The sequence below is a fragment of the Typopeltis vanoorti genome, chromosome 13, assembly GCF_054136105.1.
Source record: "Typopeltis vanoorti isolate ZY-2024b chromosome 13, IOZ_Tvanoo_1.0, whole genome shotgun sequence".
Lineage (NCBI taxonomy): Eukaryota > Metazoa > Arthropoda > Arachnida > Uropygi > Thelyphonidae > Typopeltis > Typopeltis vanoorti.
The window spans coordinates 19931153-19956561 of record NC_143561.1 but is presented as its reverse complement, the minus strand read 5'-3'; the positions used below and the strand labels follow the sequence as shown (position 1 = coordinate 19956561).

At 36.7% G+C, this 25409-nt stretch overlaps 1 protein-coding gene across 2 annotated transcripts in view; it reads right to left on the bottom strand.

Moving 5' to 3' along the window:
• The window catches only part of LOC150099979 (kinesin heavy chain-like), a 579478-nt gene extending 555369 nt beyond the window's left edge, over nt 1-24109 (bottom strand). For both annotated transcript variants that reach the window (XM_090403282.1, XM_090403283.1), the window contains exon 1: nt 23340-24109. In XM_090403282.1, the coding sequence (XP_090259408.1) occupies nt 23340-23474 (135 nt within the window). In that variant the 5' untranslated portion in view covers nt 23475-24109. The remainder of the gene's footprint in view (nt 1-23339) is intronic.
• Nucleotides 24110-25409: the final 1300 nt, after the last annotated feature.

The following is a 25409-nucleotide window of genomic DNA, read 5'->3' as shown; positions in this document are numbered from 1 at the left end:
TATTTCAAGCAAAAACAATTGTTCTTGACTCTGCTTTTAATTTAGTGAATAAAATTAAAAATGAAATCCAAAATTTAACACATTTTTAGACGCAAAAATGATAGCACGAAACTTGAATATTTCCGAAGACTTCCCTGATAAAAGAATTCGAAAAAGAAAAAGATTATTTTCCGAACTAGCAGAAGATGAAGTTTTACTAAACCCGGTAGAGGAATTTAGATGTCACTTTTTCAACGTTGTGATTGATACTGTTATTGTACAAATAGATGAGAGATTTAAAAATATACCCAATGTTATTTCTTATTTTAAATTAATCACTGATATAAAAACATTAGAAAAAAATGAACTAGAAAATCGCTCAAGGGATTTTGTAAAATATTATAGTAAAGATGTAAATGAAGACTTAATCCAGGAAATTGATTTGATACGAGAATTGATCTTGGACCTAAAAATTATAAATAACGTGCAAGACATATTGCAATATATAATAAATAATAGTTATAATGAACTATTTCCAAATGTGCCAACTGTATTGAAAATTTTCTTGACGTTACCAGTTACTATAGTAAGTGCAAAGCATTCTTCTAGCAAATTAAAATTGATAAAGAATTATTTTCGGTCAAGTATGTGCGAAGAACGCTTAAATGCACTTGCTATATTAAGCATCGAAAAGGAAATTGACAAAAATTGTAATTTTTCGGAAATGATTAATGACATAGCAAAAAAAAATCGCATATTTAAATAAATACATATTAACCAATATACGTGTTAGTAAAACTAGGTCTCTAAATAGTAAACCTATTTATTTTTTTAATGTGCTTAAATTAATTTTTTTTATTACTTTAAACAATAATTAATTGTAAATAGTTTTTGAGCGCTAGTTGGTAAGCCAAGTTACTTTTGTTTGTGTTAAATATTTATTTATTTTAATTATTTAATACTTTTGTTTTGTGTTCAGTAAACGTTATGTTAAACTGTTATATTTCGAATGTGTTTTTTTTGTTTTCCTGTGCCAACATCATTTGCAGGTAAGAGGCTTTACAATAAGTTTATTTCGAATCCTTTAATTTTTACCTTTGAAAAATATTTTATGGCCTCAAAAGGTTTCTTGCACCTGGGCCCCTTTATAGAGAAGGCCGGCCCTGCCACTAGCTCTATGCTTTCACCCATATTCTTTTTTTTCTACATCAATGACCTTCTCTCATTAAATCCTATCCATAGCTTTGCTGATGACAGTATACTCCACTTCTCTTTGTTTGTTATTAAAAAAAACCTTGTAGTGCTTAAATGATTCAAGCTTCAAGATCTTCTATAACCAAAGTCTTAAACAGTAATCTAACCCCTCCATAAAATCTCCAGAATGAAGATAATTTATCAAATTTCGATGCTTTCAAAACAAATCCTATTTAAGATGTTATTTCACTCCATCCTAATTTTGTTAATACTATTCCAATTCGAAGAGCAGTTTTTCACTTTTTTGAAGCTGACTTTCACATTTAATCATTTTTGTATGGTATAGAAATCTTTGTTATAGCTGATAAAAAGTTCTTTGCAGAAATGTCCAATCATGTAAGAACTCTAGCAACTGCTGGTCAACAATCCCCCCCCACACACACACATGCACAGTTCAGCTTCAAAGTTATCAAACCAACTTCTCATCCTCTTTCTTTATTCCATCTCCCTCTGTTCTGTGTAACAGCCATCTCTATACCATTTTCACCAATGAAGATAACCAGCAGGTACTCCTTCTCTTTCTGTCTATAATCACTTGCCCTACACTGCACTGCTGTGTTATAGGTTTTGTGACCTATAACACAGCATATAAAAAAATTACATAGATAACGGTACCTGTGTGGAGGAAGGGACACTATACAGAATTTACTCCACAAATATGTTTGCCTGATAATTGCATGTGCTCACATTTGTTTTACAAATTTCACAACTCCTCCAGAAGAGCTATAACATCAGGACTATTAGTAATAATCCTCATAGGCTTCATATTGCCTGTAAACAATTGAATATCTCCCTGTAATCCAATGCCAAAACAGAAATAATAGTCTTAGCACTAAACCCTGTAAATTTCCTGCACATGCAATCCTTCTACTTGCTAGCACTGCACCTCTTAGATACCTTTCTGATAGATATCTAAGAGATAGTTATTTCTGATAGCCAATTTCCAACCTGACATCTAAACTAAATTTAACATGTAACATCCTTGATCAGCTGGCAATTTGGCATTCAGCTGACCAAACTGTATTTTTACTGTATTAAACTAAAATAAAATGACAGTACAACATGGATTTTCATGCTAGATTGAGCATCAGTCACTTAAACATGCCTCCATTATCTCAAAGAATTGGGGGGGGGGGGGACAATAAAAATTGTTTGTTATATGTTAGGGCCAAAATATTTTTAATATTTCTTCCAGCAATGGAACAAACATCAACTCAATATCAGAATTTAAGACAGACATAGCTATCAACATAAGTATCAACAGAAAAAAATAACTGGCAGAATTAGAGAACCCCACATCAATATAATTGATGTTTCTTCAATGTTTCAGTAACATTAAGAAAAAGCAAGAGAGATTCTTCTAAATAATAACAATTAGGGAAAGAAAGGATTAGCTATATATTTAATACTAAAAATGAGTAAAATCTTCTTCAATGGCAGGCAATAACCTGCCATTCAAGAAGATTATATATAATTATCTAAGTATGTGTGTGTGTGTCCAATCCATTCCTACCTGCATGTTTTTTTTTATTATTTATTTATTTATTTTATTATATCTGATCCACACACACACACACACGAAAGGCCATAAGACCTATAAGTCCATTAGTGCCATGTGTGGGCAAGAGGAACAGGAGAGGAAGAGTCTGTTCACATTTTGCTTGAACAGCTGAAGGTTGTAATCTTTGTGGAAGGCAGAGTGGGAGAGACTGTTCCAAAGGACAGAAGCAGATGAAATGAAAGAGGATGCAATGAAATTGGCTCAGTGAGTTTCAAGATGGACTGTAAAAGGGTGTTGGTTAGCAGTGGCTCTTGTTTTAATGATTTTGGAGGAGAGTGGAGGAATAATAGTGGTCAATTCAGCAGAGCAATGTCTATGAAAGTATCTGTAGATACTTATTTCACTGATGATATTTTTTGTTCAGTCACGTTACATTACATAAGTCACTGTTATATTTCATGTAAGCATTTTGTTTGAAAACTATTAAATTTATCTTCCTGTTTTTGGTCAGTTTCTGTGTCTCTGATCGATATAATAATATGGCCTTCACACTGACAGTAAAGATCTTTATTATTATTATTATTAAGAGCTGACCTCCAATGGAGTCAGGCTCATCATTGGAGATACACACAATCACACACAAAGCTCATCCAACCACCTTAAACTGATTTCATGCATCTATATTCACAACATATAGGCAATGTATTCCACTCACCACTTGTACATGGAATTTTGAACCACCCTGTATAACTGTTTTTCAGATGATGCAAAATTGGGAAGAGCCAATGCAGAGTCAAGCAGATGTTATGACCTTATAAGAGGACTTGATGAATGGGCACTCTCCATGCAAAGAACTTTCTGCTCATACCCTCCTTATATAGTTCCCAGGGATATCCTCTTGTTCTACCCCTTTCCCTTAATATGAAAAATTTCTTCCATGTTAACCTGGTAACAACCCATGACTAACTCACATGTCTCGATCATATATACGCCCCCCCCCTCTCCTATTCATGAGGCTTTTGCAATTTACATTCTTTCATTCTGTCTTCATACTCCACATTCTATAAACCACTGACCACCCTTGTGAATGTTCTCTGGACAATTTCTAACATGTCCTCATCACAATGAAACCCACAGTGCACAATAGCCCCCTATGAGACATGATCAAGGCCTTATACAATGGAATCATAACCTCTTTATTTCTGCTTGTCAAGATACACCACATCATTGCCATCACCCCCTATATGACAACTTTACAACTTGTGCAATGTGGCCCTTGAATTTCAGGCTTTTGTCCACCACCACCCCTAGATCTCTCATCTCCTCTATCACCTTTTAAAGTTTCTCTGCCAAGTGTATATTTTATGTCTTGTTGTTGCATACCAAATTTCAAACCTTACACTTTGCAACACTGAACTGAAAGTTCCACTCATCTGTCCATTCATACAATCTCAAGTACTCTTATAAAGTGATAACATCTGCTTGACTCTGCACTGGCTCTTCCCAATTTTGCATCATCTGAAAAACAGTTATACAGGGTGGTTCAAAATTCCATGTACAAACTTTGAAGGAGGTAGAAAACATCAAAATCAACCATATTTACATAGGAAAGCATGACCGGAAACGCCATCGGAAGGTACTAACAGGAACACAAAGATACAGAAATAACATAAGGTAGTAAGTAGTGTAAAAAAATTTTGCATAACTTAACAGTTCAATAGTAGTTGGATACATAATATGGTTTCACATCAGGTGCTCAAAATTATGACCATTAGCAGTGATGCATGTCTGACACTGACAATGCATTGATTGCCGTACATTTTCAAAAATACCTGGAGTTTCCCGGATATTAGCAGCGCCGATGGCGATTCTTGTCACGAGGTCCATGCCAGCGGCAACAGGCGTTTCGAACACCATGGCTTTAAGGGTCCCCCACAGAAAGAAATCAATGCTCGATAAATCAGGTGAGTGTGTGGCCATGCGACGGGTCCACCATGCCCAATCCATTGAGTCCCAAAGGACCTGTCCAAATACAGACGCATAGAAATGCCAAAATGGGCTGGAGTCCTGTCATGTTAGAACCACATCTGTCAACACAGTCATTGGAACATTGTTCAGTAAATCTGGCAGAACTTCTTCCAGAAAGGTCCGATACTTCTGGGAGTCCAGTCGAGTAGTAACAGGTATGGGCCGACTAAACAGTCAGTGACGATATCTGCCCATACATTAATGGTAAAGTGTTGTGCAGCATGTGATCGCACAGCGTGTGGATTCTCATGGGCCCACACATTGTGGTGATTGAAGACCCCTTCGTGGGTAAATGAAGCTTCATCCATGAACAAAACACAAGTAGGAAAATCTGGGTCTACGGCACTTTTCTGCAGAAACCACTGCGCGAATTCCACACATCACAGATAATCTTCAGCCATCAGTAACTGGACCCGTTGCAGATGAAATGGATGTACGAGTGCAAAACGCGCAATACACTGGATCGAGATACTCCTATAGCAGAGGCAATGGCACGTGTGCTTGTCTCTGGAGTATTGTCCATCGCATGCAACACCTCCTCTTCTATGGTGGGATTTCGCGTCGATTGTAGCCACACACTATCATGCCTGCGATCCCTGAATGATCCATAGTTACAAATTCTCATGCAAATGTGCAAACATTTGGTGATGCGGTACACGTCTGTTTGGGTACCTTTCGCAATACATTCATACAGCGGCTCATCAATTACCATCAGCTAACCCGTAAACGAGGTGCATGTCTGCCATCTCACTGTTCATAAAACGACATGTTCTTCGTACGACATTGAAAGTTTGAATGAGGAAGCCCCCAATTGTTCACCTGGAGCACTGCCGAACAGCACCATTTATCACTTTCGGGTGGCGTTTCCGGTCATGCTTCCCTATATGAATATGGTTGATTTTGATGTTCTCTACCCCCCTCCCTTCGAAGTTTGTACATGGAATTTTGAACCACCCTGTATATCACAAGTCAAACCAATCTCAATATCATTAATATAAAAATTGAACAACAGTGGCCCCAATATAGAACCCTGTGGCACACCACTAGTGAACTTCCTCTTTTGGGATACTGCACTCCCATATACAATTTTCTGATACCTATCTGACAGCCAGTCACTGATCCAACTCAGTCTGTTATCCAATCCCATTAATTTCAATTTATTTAATAGCTTACTGTGTAGCAGTCTATCAAAAGACTTTGTAAAATCTAAATATACCACTATATATGATCTCACTTGTCCAAGACATTTGTCACCTTGTTATATTACATAAATAAGTTGGTAAAACACGATCTGCCTTGAACAAACCCATTCTGACAACCACAAAGAATACTGCTGTTATTAACCCATTCCTGTATCTTAGTTCTCACAAATCTCTCCAATACCTTAACCACCTCCAGATATACATATTGGCCTATAATTTGTAGCCACAGCCTTATTGCCATATTTATGCAGTAGAACAAATTTCCCTTCTTTCCACTCTCTTGGAACCTTATTAAACGGGTATGCCAATGCTACAGCCAATTCCCTAAGACATGTGGTGATATGTCATCAAATTCTATTGCTTTATTGACATCAAGTTTATTACGACAATTAAGGCATCCTCTCCTATGTCCTGTACACTTTAGTTTCTCATGATTTCACCCTGTTGAGGATGAAACGAGCCTCCGTAGCTCAGTCAGTATAGACGAAGCCCTTTGGTCGAAAGACCTGGGTTTGATTTCCATCCATGACGTGAGGAACCTTTATCTGGTTTCTTTCAACAAAAAGTGATTTAACTGGTCTCATATAGAGGTGGAGGGCTTTTTTCCTCCCAGTAACTAGGGTTTTTCATCTCTCAAAAGAGGCAAACCAGTCCCGTGAACACATACGGCTAGTCATAAATATTTATGGCAAGGAAGGCAACAGGAAACCACCTTACATCATATCTCCCTAGTAATCAGTTGCAACCCTCTTAATGAGAGGAAGCTAGAGGATTAGGAGGATGAAACACCCTTATAAATCATTAACTGAATATCTTAACTGTTTTCTGCAGCAGTTACCATTCTACTATTTTCATCATTAATATCATCTTATCATAATCATTCTTCCTTCTACTTACCACACATTTAAAAAACTCTGGTTTTTCTTGGCCTGATTTGCTAATTTCTGCTTATATTGTCCTTACCAACTGAGTCGCCTTCCTGGCTTGCTCTTTATACTCCTTATATGCAACTGAGTGCTACCATTATTCATCTTGTGCTGCATTCGCAGTATCCTCTTCTTCCAAATTTCACACTTATGCCCTTTATTCATTCATCTGACACCTGCTTTATTCAGTCTTTTGACCTTTGGAATACATTTGCACATTGATGTTGTTAAATATCTTTTGGTCAGTTCCCATGCAGCATTTTTCTTCCTCCTACTTAACTCATTGCATGCTATAGCTCCAAGATGTCTCCTAAGTTTTCCATACTCACCAGCCTTGCAATTCCACATATATCCATTCCTCACAGAAGTCTTCATATGGCTAGCTACAACCCAGGTGATCACTCTCACCAACTCAAAAGAAGTGTGAAACCACACTCACAATCAACATCCTCTGGTGAAATCATCAGATCTAAACCTTTCAATCCTCGTGTGCCCTCCTTTATATACTGCATCTCCCTGTCCACCCTGACTTTCCCCAATTCCATGTCTATTTTGCATTCTTGTTCTATCATTATAACTCACAGTATTATTATTCTCATTTAAAATCACTCCAGTCTCACCAGTTCCTCTCTCCTAATCATTTGCTTCATCTCTTATTTCCTCTGCTCTCTCTAGATCACATCACTTATTGTTCCCTCTTGTAGCAACAGTCTCTTTGACTGACTCACACCAAATCCATTTAAATGCATCCCATCACTTTTGTACATTTACATCCTTTCCTGAAATGCACACACATTTACAAAAACTCTACTCCCTTCTTCTCACACTCACACAGCTGTACCACATACCATTCATGATCCATGTTCTTCAACTCATGTCATCACTATGATACCTAGGCAGCACACTGACAACCTTTCCAATCACACTTATCTTTCACTCTCCTCAACAACCTCCTGATATTCATCATCACATGTTCTTTATATCCAACCAAGTCATTTGTTCAAACAACCAGCACCAACTTCTTGCTCGTCTGTTTTTCTTGTCTAACACATCAATTATCTTACTAATTCTCCCTCATGGAAAACCCACCTTATGAAATCTCTCATTTACCACACCTCTAATAATGGAATCTCCATATATCACTATTCTTGGGGTCATTCACCACCTCTTTTTCTCTGCTTTCATTCATCCTAACCTTTTTGCACTTGTCCATTCTTATCCACCAAACTTCTCATCTCACTATACATATTTTTCATTTCATTTCTTATTAACTCATTTTTCAAGTCTTGCATCCTAACTCACATCACAAATAGTATAATTGTCAAATAGACTGACAATTACACTATTTGTCAGTCTATCATTCATTCCTTTTGTTTCCTCATACCGACTTTCCTCACTTCGAGTGTCACACTTTCATTTCATTGGCTATACTTTTTTAATTTTTTGATTTTATTTTATTTTGATTTTATTATGAAATCTGAATGATTTCCATATGTTTTATTTAATTTTCTGAGAACAGTATTTGCTTTCATCAATCTTTATAACATATCCCGTCAGTTTCACCTTCAGTGTCTACATTTGCTCCCGAGTATGTAAAATACGACCCATCTCCTTGCTTTGCTCCACCTTTAAGCTCTTTGAAAGAATTCTCCTTAAAGGAATTTCACCACTCATCGAAAGAGCACTCCCGATTGAACAAGCTGGCTTTAGGCCAGGAAGAAGTTGCTGTGACCAGGTCCTGGCAACACAGATTGATGCAGACTTCCAGAAGAAACTTAAATCTGGAGCCACTTTCATTGACCTAACATCAGCTTATGACACAATCTGGATCAGGGGCCTCCTCCTAAAGCTAGCAAATATTATAAGGTGCAAAAAAACTTTCCAGCTTTTTGAATCCATTCTCTCTAACAGAAAGATTCGGGTTCATATTGGCAGAAAAAAGAGCCAGCCCAGACTCCTTCACAACGGTCTCCCACAGGGCTCTGTGTTATCTCCTTTACTTTTTAATATCTACGTGTACAACTTACTACATACCAGCTCAAACAAATATATGTACGCTGATGACCTAGTGATCCTACATCAATCTACTTCCTTTGCCAACCTTGAACACAGACCAGAACATCCTGAAAGAGTACTTCAAGCAGTGGTACTTGAAGTCAAATTCAACAAACACTGTGTCCACAGTATTTCACCTGAAGCAGAGGCAAATTGGCACCTCAACCTTTCTTTCTGTGGAAAAATGGTAGAACACAAGCCTCAAAATACCTTGGAGTGAGCCTGGACAGAAACCTAACCTATAAAAGGCACATCACCAACCTGTCCAACAAAATTAAAACGAGAAACAATATCATTTCAGGGCTTGCTGGAACAACCTGGGATTGTGGTGCAGAAGTCCTAAGGTCGTCTGCACTAGCCCTCACATTCTCTGCAGCAGAATATTGTGCCCCTGTCTTGGAAAGAAGTGCACACACTAACATTACAGACACCCAGCTAAACTCTACCATGAGCACAATTAGTGGGAAAGTGAGAAGCACCCCTCTCTCCTGGCTGCCTGTCCTATCTAACACTGCTCCATCAAACATACAGAGAAGACAAGTGTCAATTAAAAAATTTAATAAAGTGATGAGCAACCCACTAATGCCTCTGCACCAGACGCTCATAAATCCACCTAGTCTTTGCCTAAATTCTAGAAAGCCTTTCTGGTCCATGGACGAACTCTCTTCAGCTGTCCTGCCATCAACACCTGACATGTGGAGAGAATACTGGTCCAACAATCTCCCAACAAACTGCTTCCTGGTAGAAGATCCCTGTGCTCTGCAGCCTGGTTTTGTTATTCCTAGGAAGATTTGGTCATCAATCAACAGGATCAGAACTAACCAGGGCAGATGTGGCTACCTACTACATAAATGGAGGCTGTTAGACCACTCTTATTGTGATTGTTCTCCAGTTGCTCAGATGATTACTCATATTGTGAACGACTGCTCAAGATGCTAATTTCACGGTGGTGGCCTACAGGACATCCACAAGGTGACGGATGAGGCCTTGGATTGGCTTTCCAGACTGGACATTGACCTGTAGCTGTTCTGTATTCTTTTTGCCATAAGAATAAATAAAATCTTTCTTTCCACTGTTCAGGTATATTTTCAGTCTCTAGCACATTATTAAAAATTACCTGCAATTTATCAGCAACAGTTTCTTTAGTTGTCTTAAGCACCTCTATTGCTGTATTATCATTGCCACATGCCTTTCCACTTTTCTTCTCTATTACACTCATTATTTTATTTTTAGATGTTGCTTCTAGTGTAATATACAAGTGGAGTAAGAGGACAGATGGAGAGAATGTAAATTGCAAAGCCTCGTGAATAGGAGGATATGAGCGAGACATATAAGTTAGTCAATGTTTGTTATTGGGTTGATATGGAAGGCACTTTTCATAGTATGAGAGAGGGGATAGAACAAGAGGCCATCCCTGGAAACTGTATACAGATGGTGTGAGCAAAGGAGCGAGGAAAAGGTTCTTTACATGGAGTGGTTCATGACTGGAATGCACTGTCTGAGTGTGTTGTGAATGTAGACACATTGAATCAGTTTAAAGCATGATTTTTTTATGGGATAGTGTGTACCTCTCATCATGAGTCTCTGACTGTATGACAGTCAGATGATAACAATAATAATAATATTTAAATATATGTTTACAGCAGGTTCTTTCATTATTGAACTTCTAATCATGAAAGTTCTACAATTAAAATCTCATCAAAGCATTCTTTCCATCTTCTAACAATCTTATCCTCTTTAGCTAGCAGAAACAATTTTTATCCTTTATAACACTGTTCTTCATAGTGTATTTTCCTTGTCACCTCACAGTTTTCCAATGTGTCCTAAACAAATTAAAAAGTAGTGGTCCTGTTACAGTCGTATACATGACATAGCAGAGGCACCATCTGACATGTTGTCCACAGCAGTATGAATGCTGATCTGCTTGCTACCGTATCACAAGTCACTTTAACTGGGTGTGGGAGATTTGTTCTGTCATTCTGTGCATTCATGGGCCTGAAGCAGTGAAGTGAGGATTTTCCAAGGATCAAATTTGCATCATTCAGCAAACTTGCAATGTCATCATTTAGTGTCATGTCTGTTTTGGAATGAAAGCTCACTACAATGTCATTGTATTTTTTATTCTCTACCCCATAGTGTCTTGGACTGACATGGTGATGAGATTGCGATGTTCGCTGGCATTATCGGAGGTGGCCATGTGTTTTTCTCTAGTGTTTTTCCTAGTGCATTGATTTTATTTAAGTATTATTAAGTGTAATAAGCTGCTGTTCATGTGCTTTCTGAGGTTTAGAAACTGTTTAATGGAAGGGAGGCACAGGGGAAAAAAGAATGGCTGTCTGAGGGATATCAGAGTTTTACTGCAAATTCGCCGATCTTTGCACAATTAGAACACGTTGACTGGCAGCAAAAATTGCACTGAAGAATCTTCTTTTTTTTTTTTTTTTTGTCCATGCATTATGGCATTTCTAAACTTCAGCTGGCTTGTTAGAGTAAGCAAGACTCAGTGCTCTGTTACTGCTCAGCTTTGTTGCTGCCATATTTGATTCGTGTTGTAAGCATATCTATATGTAGTGCACAGATGCTTGCCTTGGGCGATGTTAAAGTAGAAAAAAATCTTTCTGTTGGAAAGTTCACAGTATTTACAGCTGTCTTGAGATCTTCAGTTCATTTACATTTACTACTGCACTGATCTTAGACATAAAATTGGGTATTTCACCTTGAATAATGGTAAAATTGGAGAGCAGAAAATCTAATCAACACAATCCAGAACACCACACAGCCTGGAGAGGAACTGCCACTATCACTGCTGCACTTTCTTCCAAACTGCAAGATAAGCAGCCACTAGTCAACATCCTTTACTTATCAGCTTCAAATTTACTCAAACAACTCCTCTTTCATTCCATCCATCTGTTCTTTGGAACAGCCTCTATCACTCAGTTTTCTCCAGAAAAAACAGAGTGATATCTCATGTGTGGGTCTGAATTAAAAATAAATTTATTAATAAAAAAAAAAAATAGATGTCCTCAAAAAAAAAAATGGCACTTTCCAGTACAATTTTTAAATTTGCTGAAAAGGCAATGTAATAATCTTTTATGATTGCAGTTCTCAGGTGGAAGTAACAAAATTTTTCCTTTCACAATTTGTTTTTCATCCCTCATAACATGAAATTTATAAAAATAATACACGCTGGCATAATCTGAACTACCAACTAGTGTTAGCTATGATAAAATCCTAGTGGTGTATATATCAGCTATGTTCGCTACTGTCATAATATAATTTCATGTATAAAATAACTGTGCATTTCTCATTCTATTTCTGGAAGTGTGCAAGAGAAATGTGAGAAAGAAAATGTGAAGTACTTTTTCTTTTTTGCATGGCAAGTGTTGGGTGATGAAATGCATTGCCTCAGAGGGTAGTGGATGCTGATTAAATTATCATCACCACCTTGGATAACTCCACTGAATCAAAAACTCATCGCAGGAGGTCCATAACTATCCACTATTCATGCAATACTTGTCACACTTATCCTTGAGTTCATTCACTGACAAAGCACTCACAACCACCTAACACAACCCATTCCACTCATTCACCACCATCCAAACAAAAGCTCATTTGCATGGAGGATGATGTATCAGTCCTAACACCCTGTTAACCACACTCTTACACAATTTCCAGGGAATGACCCCTTGTTCTCTCCCTCACGGAATATACTGAAACAGTCTCTACTGTACAATGTTTACAGTGTCAATCCTGTAAAGTATTTTTAATATGTTTCCATCACATCCCCTCTTTTTGCCTGTTGACTAGTCAAAGTAGTCCACAGACCTTGAATCTATTCTCATATGGAGAATTCCATAGGCTTATTACTCACTTCTGGATCCTCTCCATCGCTTCCTCATTTCCATCGAATCCAGGCAACCAAATCTGTACACAGTAGTCTAGTTTCGATGCAGCCTTATCAAAGACTTATAAAGGGGAATAATATCCTCCCTATCCCTGTTCAGCCTCCATAACTCAGTCAGTATAGACGAAGCAAACCCAAGTCAGAAAGACCTGGGTTTGATTCCCGTCAGTGACATGAGGAACCTTTATCTGGTCTCTTTCAACTAATGGTGAGTTAGCTGGTCTAATACGGAGGTAGGGTTTTTTTTTTTTCCCCTTCTGGAAATTTAGGTTTTTCATCCCCCAGAACAAACCGGCCCCATGAACACATATGGATTACAGTGATGAATACAACCCAGCCATATGCCGGTCCCAAGCCTGGATAAAATGGGGGGGGGGGGGAAGCAATGGTGAACTGGTGAACTACCTTGTAAAAATCTCACCAGGAATACTTTGTGGGCAAAGCCTACAGAGTCACCTATGGTCAGAAACAACTGAAAGGGAAAATCAGTCTATCCCTGTTTGTCCATGTGTTTCTCAACAACTAAGTAATCTAATGTGTCATTTTGGCCACCTGTGTGATATGCCCTCTAAACTTCAACTCCCTGTCCAAAATCAACCCCAAATCTTTGGCCTCATCAATTTCCTACCATTCAGCTCCATCAGTGTAGTACACAGCTTGTGATCTCTTCATTTCAAAGTGCATGACCTAACATTTGGACACAATAAACTGACAGTAGTTATCCTATTCATATACTATGTCCAAGTCATCCTCAGGATTTCTACCTATTCATTAACTCCTAGCTCAGCATCACATGCAAACAACTGAATATTTCCCTTTTATTATCATTATATGAGACTCCCAGGGAGTCAAAGGCTCATTAAGGGAGGCTATACATCAACCAAACCCGGTGTCATACCTTTCTTTAAACTCATTCACACTAGCTTCATTCACTACTTCAACAGGCAAACCATTCCACAATGTGAGAGAAAAATCTAGCTCTCACCCCTTTCTTAGCTGCAAACAAATTTCTGTGCATGCCCTCCCCCCCCCTCCCATGTTCTCTTCCCACATTACATAATTTTTTTTTATTCATATGGGTTTCCCCAATCCTCCACCATCCCTTAGGACTGGTTGAGCCATCCTAGTGAGGGATTAAATACATATTTTATGACTGTACATTCATGTGCGTTCACAGGCCAGTTTGCCTGTTCTGAGGAACCAAAAACTCTAGTTTCAGTGGAAAACTCTCTGCCTCCATATTCATCTAGTCTCTTTAGTCTAAAGAGACCAGATGAAGATTCCTCACGTCTTGGACAGGAATCGAACCCAGGTCTTTCCAACCAAAGGGCTTTGCCTATACTGACTGAGCTATGGAGGCCTCTTATTTCTTATAATGAAAAATTTCTTCAGATGATATCACCCCCCCCCCTCTTCCTCCTATTAACCAGGGTCTGTAGTTCACATGCAATCTGTCTTCATAATCTAAATTTCATAATCCTGTTATAATCTTTGTAACTCAATGAGTCTTATGATTCCATGGAGATGCCCATTATAATAACAACTCTTCTTGGGACTCTTTCCACAGTTTATTTATCCCCATGAAACTCAGCAGACCAAATCTGCACACAGTGGTCCAGGTGCAGTCTTATCAAGGCCTTGTAAGGAGACAAAATGACTTCCTGATCCATACATTTCAAAGTTTGTTTCTACATCGCAATTATCCTCTAAGTTGTATTGACAATTTTTGCTATATGACCTGTGAACTTCAAATTCCTATCCACGATTACTCAAAGATCCCTAGACTCATCATTTTCTTGTAGCATAACTCCACTAAGATAATATGGTGTTAGAAATCTCATCATGCCAAAATGCACATCTTTACACTTACTAACATGTTTAATAATTTTTACAACAGCACAGGTTACAAGAGATTGGAACTCTTGGGAATAGGGAAAATGAATTTCTTAAGTTCTTAAGAGATAACTATCTCAGGCAGCACATGAATAAAATTTGTTCCACTAGATAAATATGGTAATAAAGTGGAAAGCTACAAATTATAGGCCAATCTATATATCTGGAGTTTTGGTGAAGGTACTAGAGAAACTGGTGAGAAGTATGCAGAAATAGATTAACAGCAGTAGTCTCTGTGGTCAGCATGGATCTGTAAAGAGAGATCATGTTTCACTAACTTACATACTATAACAAGGTGACAAATGTCTTGGACAAGGGAGATGCACATACAGTAGTATACTTAGATTTTTCATATTTATAAATTTAGGGACACAAAAACACATGTGTTGAACAGATTATTTTATTAATTACTAATAAAATAAAACTTGACGTTTCGACCCCTGTCTCGAGGTCATCATCGGAAGGATACAAGTGTATAAGGAACCAAGCTATGCAAGTATACTTGAGAAACGCTTGAGAAGAATTGTGGAAGAAAAGCTTGGTGAAGAACAAGCTGCATTCAGGCCAAATAGAGGCTGTCAGGATCAGATCTTCACTTTACGACAAATAGTCAAAGCATGGGAATATAACAAAGATCTAAGTTTTGTCAATCTGGAAAAGGCATATGACAAGGTGCCAAGAGAGAAGCTATTCAATACACTACAGTTATATGGTGACAATGGGGCATTATATAAAGCAATACTTAGTCTTTATTTGAGTTGTAAGTCGGCAGTTAGAATTGAAGGATGTACAGGAAGATGGTTTAATGTTAAATCTGGTGCGAGATAAGTATGTACATTATCCCCTCTGTTATTCATTATCTATATGGATCACATTATGAAGGAAAGTGGTATTAAACATGATATCAGAATTGGAGATGTTAATGTCAGCTCTTTGCTTTATGCAGACAATGTTATACTTCTGAATAAATCCACTACTAGTTTGCAAGATTCCCTGACTCAATTGAATAACTGTTGTAATAGATATGGTATGAAGGTCAGCATTAAAAAGACAAAGACAATGAAAATAGGTAGAATTGTTGAAAATGTCAACTGTGTTGTGAACGGGGAACCTGTGGAACAAGTAAAACATTTCAGCTACTTAGGCACGATTTTTACTGAAGATGGTAAATTAAATATGGAAATAGACAACGAATCAACAAAGCTGGTATGGTAGGAAGTCAATTGAATAAATTCATATGGAATAAGAGAGAAATTAGTTGGAACACTAAATTAGCTGTATACAAGACAGTGTTCAAACCAGTTTTAACTTATGGATCTGAGAGCTGGGTCAGAAGTAAAGCACTTGACCAAAGACTAGAGACCGCAGATATGAGAGTTCTGAGAAAGATTAGAGGCATGAACAGATGGCATCAATGGCAATATCATATTAAAAATGAGGATATTAGGAAAGAACTTGACATGTCGGCATCCAGAAGTGCGTTAGCAGAGCTAATCTCAGGCGGTATGGTCACTTAAACAGAATGGGCGAGGAAAGATTAGCAAAACAAGTGTTCTCTGCCAGGTTGGCAGGAAAACGACCCAGAGGAAGACCAAGATATATGGATTGATATGGTACAATGTGCCTTAGACGATAGAAATACAAGATCTGATAATGATAATATTGGAGTCTTGACAAGTAATAGACTGATTTGGAGGAAAATTGTAGATAGGAAGTTAGTAATGATGTAAATTTTTCATGTAGTACTATTATATCCTGTACACCCCTTGAGGGCACATGTCAGGAATTTGATGATGATGATGATAAATAAAAAAAATAAATAAAATAAAATAAAAATAAATAAATATAAATACAACTACAATAAACTGCTAAAGTCCTCATGTATTAATATTCTTCTGGATTTGTACAGTTCTGATTGTGATAATATGATTTCTTTCAGTTGCTGTTGAATATTACAAACACTTCACCAGGTTATCTTCTTGTAGTGGGATTTTTCTATGGCTAGTTTAAGTTGTTAAACAAGTTGTAGATGGGTCCTCCACATTCTTGAAATGGTTAGGCCATCATTTTTGTTGAGATTTGGGTTGTGTTTCAGCATTTCACATGACTCTTTAAATTTTCTCTCAAACCAGGTTTTGGTGCAGTTTTATTTTTCCAATCAATTCTGTGGTATGGTTGGAGTGCGTGGTCAGAAAGGCCAGTTTTCCCAAAATGGAGGTATTTAATGTGTCGTTTGTGTTCGTCTTGTCTGATTGGGATAGTTCACCCTGTTTCCCCTATGTATGGTATGTAACATGCGCATTGTATTTTGTATACCCCTGGGTGGGCTAGGTGTGGAAGAGGATCTTTAGAAGAACTGAGTAGGTGTCTTAACTTGTTTGGGGGTTTAAAGGTGATTTTAATGTTGTATTTGCATACAACATTAAAATTTTTCTAATTTTTCAGAAATGCCTCTAACATAAGGAATGGCAATAGCATTCCTGAAACCGTGTAACCTTAAAAGAAAGAATACTTAGATTTTGCAAAAGCCTTTGATAGACTACCACACGGCAAACTGTTAAATGAACTGAAATAGAAGGGATTGGATAACAGACTTCTGAGTTGGATCAGTGGCTGGCTGTCAGGTATCAAAAAGTTGAATGGTGCATTATCCCGAAAGCAGGTCACTAGTGGTGTGCTTCAGGGGTCAGTTTTGGGACAATTGTTGTTCAATTTGTATATTAATGATATTGGAATGGGTTTAACTAGTTATATGCAGCTGTTTGCAGATGATGCAAAATTGGGGAGAGCAATGCAGAGTCAAGCAGATTTGGCCTTACAGGAGAATTCGAAAAGATTGCATGAATGGGCAGGTAAATGGAATTGTCGATAGAATGTTACAAAGTGTGTTTTTGGAATCTAGTAAGCAACGATGTGATGCAAACTATACACTTGGTGGTGAAACTTTAAAGGAGATAGAGGAGATGAAGGATCTAGGAGTAATGGTGGACAAGTACCCAAAATTCAGGAGCCACATTACACAAATTGTGAAGACATCATATTGGATAAATGGCAATGATGCGGAGGACCCTGACATGCAGAAATAGAGAAGTTATGATACCATTGCAAAGGTCTTGATCAGACCTCATATGGATTATTGTGCACAGATTTGGTCACCAGGTCTTTCATGGTGATAAAGATATGTTGAAAATGGTCCAGAAAAGATTCACAAATGTTGAATATGGGGTATGAGGACAGATTGAAAGAATGTAAGTTGCAGAGCCTCATAAGTAGGAGGAAGGGCAGGGGGGATATGATTGAGACATATAAGCTAGTCAGGGGTTGTTATCAGGTTGACAAGGAAGGGATTTTTCATAGAATGGGAGAGGGAAGAGTAGAACAAGAGGCCATCACTGGAAGCTTTATAAGGAGGGTGTGAGCAGAGGAGTGAGGAGCAGATTCTTGGCATGGAGAGTGGAATGCATTGTTTGAGGGTGTTGTGAATGTAGACACACTGAATCAGTTTAAGGGAAGGTTGGATGAACATTGTGTGTGATAGTGCATAACTCCCATGATGAGTCTAACTAAATGGAGGTCAGATGTTTAATAATAACAGTAATAATAAACAGGGGACTTAGAAGAACAGTATAATACTGTATTTGATATATCTTACAGCAAATGATTGGTTAAATGTTTTGATGACAATCCCTACTAGTTTATGCCTGCAGGCAGTGTAAGGTAAAAGCAACTCAAAATGAAGAATTCATTATCAATAATTCTACCTATTTTCTAATACAAATATTAATTTCCTTGCTTGGCTAAGAAATGTAATTTACCGCCACCCACACACACACACACCCATCCATTCTCAAACTAGCTCTTCTTTAATATAAATGTTTTTTTTAAAGATTTTCAGAACCATTATTTATAATGTACAGTACATATTTTCTCTTGCAAATGTTTTAAAATATTTCGTGGTTATTAAAAACAAAAGATGCTACTATAGGCTGATTAATAATAAAGAGTAACTATAAGATGCTGAATAAAGTATAAAGCAACACCTATTTTGAAAGTGATGCCTAGCCTATTCCAAAATAAGTACTGCTTCCAACAATCCTGTTTGGAAAGCAACAACTATTAGGTATATAGTTATCTATTATCCAAAACATCTTATATCTGAAGAGTTTGGGATACAGACTGCTCTAATATATTTTAATTGAATATTCTACTTGAATGCAATACACTGAGGTGTTATTAATGACCATCAAATTCCTGATATGTACCTTGGGATGTATAGGATATGATAATAGTACTACATGAAAAAGTCATGCCATTACTAACTTCTGATCAACAATTTTCCTCCAAATCAATCTGTTATCTGACAAGATCCCAACAATATCAGATCTTGTATTTCAGTCTTCTAAGACACTTTCTATTGTATCAATCCATCTACATCTTAGTCTTCATCTGGGTCTTTTTCCTGCCAACCTGGCAAAAAACACTTGTTCTGCTAATATTTATTATCCATTCTATTTAAGAATGGATAATAAATATTAGTAACCACACCATATGAGATCACTCCTGAACACTAACAATAGCAAGTATTTTCCTAATATCCTTATTTTTAATACAATATTGCCATTGATGCCATCTGTTCACGCCACTGATCTTTCTCAGAACTCTCATATTTGCAGTCTAGTATTTGATTAAGTGCTTTATTTCTAACCCAGTTCTCAAATTCATAAATTAAAATTGGTTTGAACACTATCTTGTATACAGCTAATTTAGTGCTCTGACTAATTTCTTTCTTATTCCTTATAAATTTATTCAGCCTGACTTGCTACCATACCAGCTTTATTAATTCTGTTGTCTATTTCCATATTTAATTTGCCATCTTCACTAAAAATTACACCTAAAAAGATGAAATGTTTTACTTGTTCTGTAGGTTCACTATTAAGTATACAGTTGGTGTTTCCAATGTTTCTGCCTATTTTCATTGTCTTTTTCTTTTTATTACTGATTTTAATACAAATTTATTACAACAGTTATTATTATTATTATTATTCAGGCCTCCATGGAGTCAAAAGACTCATCATGGGAGGTCCTTTCTAAGAAACACAAGTCTATCAAGACTCATCGAGAGAGGTCCCTCCTAGGAAACACAAAGTCTATCATACCACTCCTTAAATGCATTGACCGTTCTCGCTCTCACCACTCCAGGCAATTTAGACAGGAAATTTTGCAGACACGTACTGGATTTATTCAAAAGTAACAATGGTGATAATGTGCATCTTTGTTGCACACCTGATTTAATATCACAACATCTTCCTATATCTCCTTCAATTCTAACCATTGACTTACAACTCAAAGTACTGCTAGATATAATGTCCCATTTACTCCATATAAGTAACATTTTGAGAAGCTTTCCTCTTTTCACCTTGTGATATGCCTTTTCCAGGTCTACGAAACTTAAATATAAATCCTTGTTATATTCCCCAGATATCTCAACTTCTTCTTCTTCTACGCATTATTCCCGCTTCCTATGCAGGGTCCGCGTGTTACTTTTAGATGCAACTTCTTGTTAGTACTACTCCCAACTGACCCGTCGCCTGGTCTGCCGCTGGGGGGGGATATATTTTTGACTGTAGAGGCGTGTGTTCACGGGGCCGGTTTGCCTGTTTGCGGGATGAAAAACGCCAGATAAACTGGCGGAAAAAACCCTACTGACCGCGCCCAAGACCGGTTAACTTGGCTATGCCTGAGGAAGATCCTCAAATTCCTCACGTCTACAACGGGAATCGAACCTGGGACACTCCTTCCCCAGGCATATGGTTGCGAGGCGCAAAGCCACTAGGCTAACCGCGCGGTCCCCAGATATCTCAACTATTTGTCTTAAAATGAGAAAATCTGATCTTGACAACCTCTAATTGGTCTGAATCCAGCTTGTTCTTCAGCAAGCTTCCCTTTCCTTCACAATTTTTCTTAGCCATTTCTCAAGTATATTTGCATAAACTTACCAGGAAACTTAGAAGCGAAATACCTCTAATTTTCACATATAGTTTTATTACCCTTTTTGTAGATAAGTACTATGAGAGCTCTACTCCAATCATTCAAAATGAGGCCTTCTAGTGTATTTTTTGCAGTGCAGCCGCTAAAACATTTCTGATAAAATTTCATCTACTCCAGCTGCCTTTCTGCATTTCAGGTTTTTAATGGCTTTTTCTACTTCAACTATAGATATGTATTCTTGACTGCATTCTTGTTGGGTGTTTTCTGCCACCATGCTGACACTGTTTCATTTAGCAATCTTTCAAAGTAATTACTCCTAGAATATTTATATCTTCAATTTTCATTAATGATTTGAGAAAATTAAAGTATGCTCCACCCAAATAAAGTCACTTATAAATTCGCCATTAATGATCTCTCTCTTTGTTCAATTGATTTAGAGTTGGGTGATCTGGAACATGGGCATTAATAAAGGGGAGTGAGGGGGGGGGGGGGGGTTGAAGAGAGAGAGAAGTTATTTTTCAAAAATGATCACAGGTAACAAAATCTGTCAAAACAAAGAAAATTTATTTTGATCAACAAAAGCCTTTTATCAGAAAAATGCTTTATTTTTCTGATATTTTAGTATATTTTTATGTTACTCTTACCAGACCTATAGTACATGAATGCCATGAGTGGGCTACAGACTTTCTTTTCTATTTTATTAATTTTTTAATAATGTTAATATTCTGGATTTACACAAGTGCAAATCTAGAATTTAATAATAAAAAAATAACATTTAATGATACCCATTATCAACAAAAAATAAATAAAAACTTGCAGATAACCTATTTATTTATTTTTTAAAACACCAACAATGATCCATGATATATTACTACAAATTTACTGAAATAGATGCAAGTAATAAATAACTTCACTTCTATTATGATCATCAGTCCTTAGAGTCATCTATCATGGAAGGTCAACCTAACCTAAACTATCAATATTTGCCATACTTGCAGATAACCTATTTATTTATTTTTTAAAACACCAACAATGATCTATGAATATTACTACAAATTTACTGTATAAGATGCAAGTAATAAATAAATTCACTTCTATTATGATCATCAGTCCTTCTTAGAGTCATCTATCATGAGAGGTCAACCCAACCTAAACTATCAATATTTGCCATACCACATCTTATGTTCAGTTGCCACCTATGCACTCATCATCCACTCTAATAATTCTTTCTACACATCCATCACTCTCCAGATCCAAATTCTACTGTGCATTCCTATATCATTTTCAGGGATGCTCTCTTCCCCCCCTACCCCCATTCTCCTACATCTATCTTTGAAAAATCTCCCTATTATTCAACAATATGATTCTCTCAACGCCTCAATTATATCCCATCTCCTCTTATTCAATGCCTCAATTATATCTCATCTTATTTATCAGAACTCCTTATTTATTATGCTCTGGCACTTGAATTCTTTCAATCTATCCTCACAGCTAATACTGAACTGCCTGAACATTTTCTAGTTCCTTCAACCCTCAATATCAAATCATCCAAACTTGAAGGTCAGTAACCATGCATTAGGAAAACACCACCATTCAGATTCCACCCACAATAAAGTTTTTCCTGCATTCTGAGATTCCTTTGCTTTACTTGCATTTATTATGCTATTACATATGAGGTCACAGAATATGCTTATAATACATTACATGAATAGCTAATTATAAATGCACTTATATCATTCCTTTAATAGTGCACTAATTATTGGCGTGTGTTTAATAATGCAAATATATATTGGAAACAAAAGTTTGAATGTGTTGAGCAATAAACTAAAAAAGGTAAGTATAGCAGTAGTACCATAATGTCATTAGCTGTTTCCTTTTGTAAACCTTTTTTTAATTAGTAAATAATTCCAAAACTGCATTTCATGTAATATGAGGAGAGGTGGTAAACAGTAAAAGTGCAATTTATGATCAAATAAATCAATCAGGATACTGATGAAGGGTCAAAAAAAAAAAAAAAAAGCTCCATTTCAGGTGTGGACCCAAATAACTGATGTCCTCTTTGCATTACCAACCCTTTCCCCTCACTAGTCTGAAATGGGAACTGGGGAAGAGCAAAATGACGTAAACATTTGCAAAAGTAGAATAAGTTATAATAAAAAAAAAAAAGTCATTTTCAAAACACTAATGTTTCAAGACTCATAAACTCAATTATGATGAATGACTGCTTTCTAATATACTAAAACAAAGTAACCGAAAAACATAAATTCATTATCATTAAATGCATTAAAAATATGTTCGCCTGTCAAATTATAAGCCACGTAATTTCGAAACGTTAGGATCACCTACTTGTCAGTAATTGCATTTCTGACAAGTATGGGATCCAAAATTTTCTTAGTTGCGGTGTAATATTTAAACATGCTCCAACTGTTTATATTTAAGTATAAATTAACTTCTTGATTTATTTCATTATTTTTCTTTCCATCGTTTGAAGAAGTGAACAAAATTAGATGCAATTTGAACGAAATTTACGTACCCTAACTTTACAAAAAAAAAAGTACCCTTAAAATAATAGCGAACTTCGTGATACTTTATAAGTTATATGAACTTACCGATAAAGATAAACATTCCTCGGTGCCTTGTGGAAATTTTACGATAAATTTACTACCAGCCCTTTCTTCAGCATAATTTAAAGGCCTGAATCGACACACCACTTTGATGCTGTCCTCAGCTGGATTTTCTGTCATTTTTGCAGATAATGAGACACAATGTTATATAAAAGGTTATGCAGCCACGCACGATATATGTGTAAATTTATATACAAGAACAAAATTTTTTGTAGACCTCGTTTTGGGCAATGATGCTGTCAACGAACTATGTCTATGAAATTGTGTATACATTCCCCATTGCTACAACTGAACGGAGACAAGAATTCCGTCAACTATTGGACTGTCTGACAAACGTAGTGGAAATTCAGGTGAAAGGTATGATTCATCAGCTTATCATTGTGCACAACTCGTTTCGCCTAAAAAGTATCATAAACTGTAACCAGTAAGGTGATTTTTTTGTATGGTTAATTCCTGGGCAATTATTCTCACGTAACTCGAACTTTTGGGTATTGCTGGTATTTTCCAACACCAAACATTTGCTAAAATTGAAAGAGATCGGCCATATTTCCCCGAAGATGGCATTATGGGAAGGTGCTTTACATGCAGCAAGCCGGTAATGCGGAAGTCGCATGTGTGTGCGTCATTATATTAACTAATCATTTAAATATAAACATGGCAATTAAACTTTCAGAACAAACAATAACAGTCAAATTATACATAACAGTGATGTTTGGTTTATAGCAGAATTGTATTATAATCATCAGTGATGCCCGTGGTAAACTTTCCATCAAGAGAACGCCAAACCCAGCTGTCGCGAACGAAAGTACTTGGTAGTTTTACTGCTAATCCTAACTAATCAACCATATGAGATAATCATAGAAAGGTGTATGTTCCATATTTGAATATTTCTATGTGAAATTATTCATGATCATATGATTGAACCTAGAGGCAGTTTTTTCTTATGAATTGTATACAAAATTTATTTGTCGTGTATAGCATACACTTTTGTATTGTTTTGCATCATGTTGCCACCAAAAAAAAAAAAAAAAAGCTAAAATACAAAACTGGGATGAGCAACACATTCAGACGAAAGCCTCAAAGTTCATTAGATTTCATCCAGCAAGAGTGGAGATAACACTTTGTAATTGGAAAGATTTTGCACTAGCAAATGGTCCCATTTAAACGAAAATCCAATGTCTAGAAAGAAAGAGAGAGAGAGAGAAAAAAAAAAAGGTAACTAATCCAAATACCAAATTTCATTAAAATCCACTAGCTAGAGTAAAGTTGTTACATTCAAACGGATGTGCAGTCAAAACGAATCTAATTGCTAAACGCACTTAAAAACTAGACATACTATGTTCCGTTTTTTTTTTTAAATTATTTCTGTTTTTCCATTTGCAAGCATCCCAAATCATGATCGACTTCTTTCAAAGTGTTTTATTAAACACTTATACAAAAACGTTTAGAACACCGCCATATATTTATATAGTTCTTGATTCATTACGAGTGCCTCATTCGCAAATAAATGTTCCGAGGGAAACTCCATACATTAATTAAAAAAAAAAAACACTGTGAAAAGTATGCATAGCTGAGAAAGTGCCTCAAATATATCAGATACATTTTCAAATACATCGTCCTAAAGACTTTCGGTAGCCTTTCCTTCCCGTAAGACGATATTCGCGTCTGACAGCAGATCTTCTAGCTTCAACCCCGTACCAGTATCATTAAAATATCTTAATGAGATGTGTGAGAAATTCATTATACTAATTATCATCATCAGCAGCCATTTTTCTGTCCAATGCTGGGCGAAAACCTCCTCCAAAGCCTTCCATTCATTCCTATCTTGAGCCTTTCTATCAAATGAGTTCCAGTCATCATTCTTCCATTGTCTCTTTGGTCTTCCAATAGCTCTCTTTCCGTCTCTAGGATATCACTGAAATATTAACTTCATCTATTTTTGAGTGTAACTTCTTGTAATATAACCTGTCCATTGCCATTTGGAACTTTTAATGCCTGTTATAATGTCTCTCACTCTAGTCTAAGCGCTCTCATCAAAGTATTGCGTTTTCTATC